The sequence below is a fragment of the Malurus melanocephalus genome, unplaced genomic scaffold, assembly GCF_030028575.1.
Source record: "Malurus melanocephalus ecotype Western Australia unplaced genomic scaffold, MMel_1.1 scaffold_1303, whole genome shotgun sequence".
NCBI classification, from domain to species: Eukaryota; Metazoa; Chordata; class Aves; order Passeriformes; family Maluridae; genus Malurus; species Malurus melanocephalus.
Genome location: NW_026624535.1, coordinates 27,074 through 33,981, shown reverse-complemented (window position 1 = coordinate 33,981; position 6,908 = coordinate 27,074). Strand labels below are relative to the sequence as shown.

The window sequence follows — 6,908 nt, the reverse complement described above, 5'->3', positions numbered from 1 at the left end:
ACAAAAGCAGCTGGAGGAAAAAACTGCACGGAGGAAAGAACGAGCAGATCGAGCCCTCTGCAGGCTGCCGAGCACAGCTGTGCACCAGAGTTACACCAGAGATACACCAGAGTTACACTAGAGTTACACCAGAGCTACACCAGAGTTACACCAGAGTTACACCACAGTTACACCAGAGTTACACCCAGCTCTGCACCAGAGTTACACCAGAGTTACACCAGAGCTACACCAGAGTTACACCAGAGTTACACCAGAGTTACACCAGAGATACACCACAGTTGCACCAGAGTTACACCCGGCTCTGCACCAGAGTTACACCAGAGTTACACCAGAGCTACACCAGAGTTACACAAGAGTTACACCAGAGTTACACCCGGCTCTGCACCAGTTACAACAGAGATACACCAGAGCTACACCAGAGATACACCCAGCTCTGCACCAGAGTTACACCAGAGTTACACCAGAGTTACACCACAGTTACACCACAGTTACACCAGAGTTACACCCGGCTCTGCACCAGAGTTACACCAGAGCTACACCAGAGTTACACCAGAGTTACACCAGAGCTACACCAGGGCTACACCAGCTCTGCACCAGAGCTACACCCAGATCTACACCAGAGCTACACCAGAGTTACACCAGAGCTACACCAGAGCTACACCCAGCTCTGCACCAGAGCTACACCAGAGCTACACCCAGCTCTACACCAGAGTTACACCAGAGTTAAACACAGCTCTACACCAGAGTTACACCCAGCACATCCCCAGGGCAGCCAGCATCACCCCACACACGCTGTGATCACCGTTGGAAAGGAGCAGCAGCACAACGCGTCTCCACACAGCGCAGCTCTGGGCTCTTTGCGGTGCAGGCTCCTTTGGTGGCCTCAGGACATCCCCCTGAGACAGCCCCAGCTCATGGAGATCCCGTGAGGAGCACATCCCATTCCTCAGGGGTGGAGGATCCCTCTCGGCTGGCACAGCTCAAACACAGCAGGAGCTGTATTTACACCTGGGTGTAAGCCCTTGTGACGTCCCTCCCACACCTGCACCACTCTCCAGGATGAAGAGCAGGGGTGGCAAAGACAGGAGTGAAGGGGGAAGGAGGAACGGACTCTGCCTTGCAGTGCACTGCCCCTTCTTCCCCATCATCCTCACAGAATCCTCCAGAGCTTTATGGCTCAGCAAATTCCTTCATCCCCAAAATACGTCCTGAGCACCTCTGTGGCCCGGTCTCCTGTGCACCCACCTGTGGATGAAACTGTCCTGTGTGCTTTTCTCAGTGCTCAACAAGGATTGTTTAATCCCACTTCAGAAAGCTTTGATTTCCACACAGGGGGTGCTCAGCACTTCCCAAAACACGTCAGATGTCCTTCACAAAACCACCACTGCTCACTGACCAGCAGCTGGAAACGCAGTGAAACCAGACCCTGTTGGCATTGGGAGGGTCTCACTGCCCTAAAATAGACCCCACAGAGAGCAGGCAAAGCCCCATGACCCCACTGCAGCCCTTCCCTGAGCCCTGGGGCCAGGCAAACCCGCACCTGGGAGAGTTTGCAGCGAGGTGTGTGCCTGGCATCCTCCACTGCTGGAATCTGTGCCTCGTTACAGACCTGCCTGCTCCTTGTGTCAATCCTTTAACCMAAACTGAAAGCAACTGATCCCCCACGAAGGCACATCTGCTCCAAGTCCACATTACAACAGGGAAAAATAAAATGACACCTTCAACTGTACAAACCAATAAAGATTGTCTGATTTGGTTTGCCCCCGTTGCTATCCAGMGAGCTCCCCACTGGGTTAAAGACTGATGACATCTGCTAAAAACATGTCAAGAGTGAGAAGAACAAAACTGGTTAATGAATCGTACCCAGTGCTCGGTGCAGCTGGGAGCTGGAAGGGCAAGTCCACCCCACCTCATCCCCGGGCTGAGGGCAGCCAGGAAAGGACGGTGGTGTGGGTTTTCTCCTTTTGTTTCCTTTCTTGGGGAGTTTTCCTTTCCCATTTTGTTGCTGGGATACACTGATTGCCAGGTCATCCTTTTGATGGCTGGGTGATTAGTAAAGACAATAGGACCTACACCCCACCCAAACGATCTTGCTAAGTACTGGGAGGGGGTGTGTGTGGGTGTGGTGGTAACTCTATATCCTGCCCTGTTTGGCTCAGAGAGGAGGGTGGTTTGCTACCTGTGGAGCAGAGCTCGACTGCTCTTTGGTTCCTGTTTCACTGCCCTGTGATCTTCTGCCCCTGTGCCTTGCCTGGGACCCCTGAGATTGGTGCTGCGGTGGTTAAAGGAGCACCAAGATCGAAGTTTCTGCTGTGAGTTTGCAGAGGAACTTTTTTTTTTTTCTCCATCCATCTCTGGTGGTTTGTGCCCATCCTTGGCCACATGGAGATCTGGGTGTATCTCTGTGTGAGGCTGTCACTGGGTTTGGGACTGGGCTGGTTGTTGCTATTGTTATTGTTACTTGTTTCACCTTGTTATATAAATATATTAGTAAAAACTGTTATTCCCTTTTACCCATATTCTTGCCTGAAAGCCTGTGATTTTTATTTTTTTTTCAAAGCTATAATAATTCGGAGGGAAGGGGGGTCATATCCACCCCTCCAAGGCGGGGTCCCTGCCTTCATTGGCAAACACCTGTCTGTCAAACCAAGACAGACAGACAGACAGACAGTGCTGCACAGCCACGGCTCAGGAAATGTGTGCAGGGAGGCAGAGCAGTGGGCACTCACCTTCCAACAGCTACAGAGAAAGGACACAATCCCAGGGGCTGTCAGTGGACAGAGCCTGGCCAAAATCGGGAAATGTTAAATCAGCTCTGTCCCTTGAGCATTTGTGTCGTGATACAGGTCATAATTAGGGGATGTGGTTCTCCTCTTCACAGCACAAGAACATAAAGCAGATACAGAGCTTTGGGGCAGCTCCACAGGCACACTGCACGCACCCACACCCATATGGAAGGACCTTGTGCTGAGAAGGATGGGGAGGGTGTCAGGGATGGTCYGAGGGATCCCCACAAAGATCCTGGAGTACCTGACTGTGCCTCTCCAGAGCCCTGAGCTGTTATAAAAACAGTTTAAACAGCTGCTGAGGACAGCATTATWGTCCAGCTTAGGAGCTCAAACCCCATGACTCATCCTGCCAAAATAATGGGGTTGCTTTGGAAATCACATGCTCATTTCTGAGTGTGAGCTGAAAAAAAAGCTGAGAAGGTTCTCAGCCSTACTTCTGGAACTGCTTTTGCTTTTCAGGGAAACACTTAATCCTTTTCTCTGCAGTTAAAGCTCAGTTTTCTCACAGGCACACAAAAATTGGTGCTGTGGGTGCACAGGAGCCATTTGGGGATCAATACACACAGCCCCTCTCCTGATCTGGCTGACAAAAYACAAAACTTTCACCCTACCTGCTTTAATACTTATATTTAACTATGCTTTACAACCTGGAYTTGGACAGAAATGGCAGATGCACAATCACAGAGTTGAGTAACACCGGTATATTCAGCAAGAATCTGAGCACAAGGAGTTTTATGCTCCCACCACCAGATTAGCTCCCATGTGGCTGACATTGGCCCCACAAACTCTTGCAGTTTTTCTCCCAGTCCAGTCAATCTGAGTTTACTCTCCACCCTCTTCACGTGTTCCCACTAAAGGACACACAGGCACAGGATGGTGTYTTTACATCTCAGGCACCAGGCTCTGATTTTAGCTGCATTTCCCCCTGGGGATGGGAGGAAAGGATCCACTGCAGCCCCAGTCCATCCAGGAGGAGCTGGACAGCGAGGGGCAGCGTGGGCAGCACAGGGATGGGGTCCTGCAGKGCTTTAGGGTGAGGCTGGAGCTGAACCTGATGGGTGATCCTCAGCAGGAAAGGCTGAGTCACATCTGCCCTCCTCCAGATGCCCTCTGAGCCCTCAGCTGGAAAAACCCCACTACAGTTGTGGTGTCCCCTCTGCTGCTCAAATTGTGCCTCAGCTTCTCTCTGTGCTCTTGCAAAAAGCAAGGAATGTTCTAAACCAGAGGTATTTTAATAAGACGCCTCTTTTGCCTTCCACTCCATCTCTGGTGCCCTTCTCTCCCAAACATTGTTCTCAGTATGTTGCAGAACACACCAGGACAGTACACCCTGTGGATCTGAGGAGTGTGTCAGCAATAAACAACCCCAACTAAACTGTGCTCACTTCCACCCTCCAAGACTGGAAAAAGGTCCTGGTGAAGAAAGTCCTGAGGGAAGGAGCACAGCAGATGTCTCTGCTGTTAACTTTCTGTCACTTTGCAGATATTTCTTATTTGGGGGGCCAGAGAGTCAACACAATAATGTTTCTTCCCCTATTCATTGGCAGAAGGGAAAAGTTTCACGGTTTGAAGGAGTGTGTGACACAGTGACACAGCTTTCCAAAACACCCAGACAGGCCCTTCTCCTGGCCATGGATCATCTTTGTCTGTAACCTTGGCAAAGTCCTGCTGACCCGGGATCAAACTGCTCTGCAGTCAGCAGCCACAGGGGATATCCACAGCTCCATCACTCACAAACACTCAGCACCCACCTCAGCCCCAGCCCACCCCCCTGGCCATGCCACCCCCTCCCAAAAACAGCTCCTGCTACCTTCATCCCGCTTGCGCTTGTTGCTCTCGGTGCCAGGAGAAGCAATTCCCAAAATCCCACTGATGGAGTAGGAGGAGCCAGCAGAGTCAGTGGTGACCGAGGACACCTGGGTGACAGATCCTGTGGAGGCTGCAAGGCAAGGACAGGAGGTCAGTCACAGGATAACACTTTGGCCTCAGTTTACCCAGAGGCCAGCAGCTCCCGTGGCACGGTGGAGCTGGGTGGTCATCTGGTCATCTGGTCATTGTGGCCAGTCCAGCTCGGGAGGAGCCCTCACCCACACCATGAGCAGCTCAGAGCAGGGTGGGAGCACAGGCACGCTCAGCCCTCTCCCCTGTCACAAAAGGGTCTCTCTGCTGTGGGATGGGAGATGATTTTGCTTTATCATCAGACCCATCTCACACAAGGCTTGGTGGAAAAGCTCATTGCTTGGGACAGCAGAGGCTGTGGGTGACACTGCAGCCCACGGTGACAGCAGAGTGACAGAGATGGCTGGGAACACGGTCACACAGAGAGAGGAGCAGCCACAGGAGGGGTCCTGCGACAGGAGCTACTGAGGGACAGCAACCTGCACTCGCTGTGCTGGACACACTGTCCACACCCTGCACTGACCACACCAGTGGAGACCTTGCACTGACCACACCATCAGCCTCTGGCCAGTGCACACCTTGCACACTGGGATTGCCCAGGGATGGACAGCTGAAAGATCTGAGGTTCCCCAAAATATGACCTAAATCCATCCTGCTTTAGGAGACCCCTGGAGAGAAGGACACTGTTTGTGTGAATGTGTCACAGTGCCCTGCAAACGCTGTCCCTGGGATGCTGTGGCTGTCCCAGGCTGCACAAATCAGGCAGAGCAGGGAGCAACACCATAACCTCCATCAGCTCCCAGGCTGAGCCTGTCCTGCCCCGTCYCCCCATCCTAAAGATCACCAAGAACAGGATGGGGGATGCACTGCAGGGCTGCACCAGAGAGCCCCAGACACAGCTCTGGGTCTGACAGGATGCCTCTATCAGTGCCAGGCTCTGAGAAACAAGATTTTTCCTCTCTGTTCTTGATTTTCTCAAGAAGGGACAGCCCTTAAGCCACCTTTAAGTGAGATAAAGGAGCTCCTCTTCCCCTGAGATCACTTTGGCATTTTCTGGAGAGAAACACTGAGGACAYGGGGTCTGGCTGTGACACCTCAGAAAAGCTGAAAGGGTCAGGGAGCTCTGTGCCTCCATCCCCTTCCCCAGTGCAGCACAGCCTCGCCAAGAGAGAAACAGCAAACATTTCACCACACCACAGCTGACAGCATAAAGGCAGAGAGAAATTAGGGCCCCCACAGCACCCCCAATGAATCAAAGCCTGACCTGTGCCCTAAAGGGTTTCAGGGACAAAAAGAGACCAGCCTGGCTGAGCCCCTCCATGCCTGCAGCACAGAAACACCCACCCTCCTCAGGAATTCACCATCAGACAGGGGCAGGGCTGAGGGTGAACCCAACCTGGGGATCCCCTCAGCTCACCCTCCACCACCATCACCTGCCTCAGGGTGCAGCACCACTGCTCTGCCGCTGAATTAAAAGTTTCACAAAGTTTTGCAACCTCTTCACTCAAGACTGCAAGTGCACAAAGAATTATGATAGGGATGGTTGATAGATGAAAAAAACACATTCAAAACTACTTACTGACTAATGATGCAGAAAATGTTATGAATAAGTATCCCTTTCTTGATTTATTACTTTAATTATCTGACATTCTATAGACCCCTATTAGTGGGGGTTTTTTGGTTTAGATTTCAATTTTCTGTCTCATGGTGAAAGCTATTTATCATAATAATCAGTAAAATTCAAAACCTTTTAGCAGTATTTATAAAATTCATTTACTATGTTCAGCCCTTGGAGAATGACAAAGAAGGCRCATTAGCACGTGTGCTGAAGTGTTTTATGCAGAATTATCTGTCCATAAGAATGATTAAAAGTTCTTTAGAATATTTGTAATCCATTATGATTTTTTTAATGTATTTTTTAAAAAAAAAAAAAAAGTTTTCCTTACCTATGCTGTGGCTGGAGGCTGGCACCTGCTGATTGGGCGGCTGCTGCACCTTGGTCCGTATGATCCTGTGTGCAGAGAAAAGAAACAACAGTGACCACAGTGAAACAACAGTGAGCACGAGGCAGCAGTGGCACGGGTGTCACACGCTGATTTCCCAGTGCAGGGCACCTACATCCACACAAAAAATGCCTTTCTGCACATGCAGAATGCTGCCCTCACCATACACTGAAAGATCAGAGTTTGGCACGTGGACCCTGTGCCACGATTGAGCCAC

At 51.0% G+C, this 6,908-nt stretch overlaps 1 protein-coding gene across 1 annotated transcript in view; it reads right to left on the bottom strand.

Moving 5' to 3' along the window:
- Positions 1-4,599: 4,599 nt before the first annotated feature.
- LOC130586781 (paired box protein Pax-5) overlaps positions 4,600-6,908 on the bottom strand; it is a gene marked incomplete at its 3' end in the record, with an annotated part of 23,326 nt that continues 21,017 nt past the window's right edge. The window contains exons 4-5 of the mRNA XM_057387688.1: positions 6,635-6,699; positions 4,600-4,728 (exon numbers count right to left, since the gene is read on the bottom strand). Coding sequence (XP_057243671.1) covers positions 4,600-4,728; positions 6,635-6,699 — 194 coding nt within the window. The remainder of the gene's footprint in view (positions 4,729-6,634; positions 6,700-6,908) is intronic.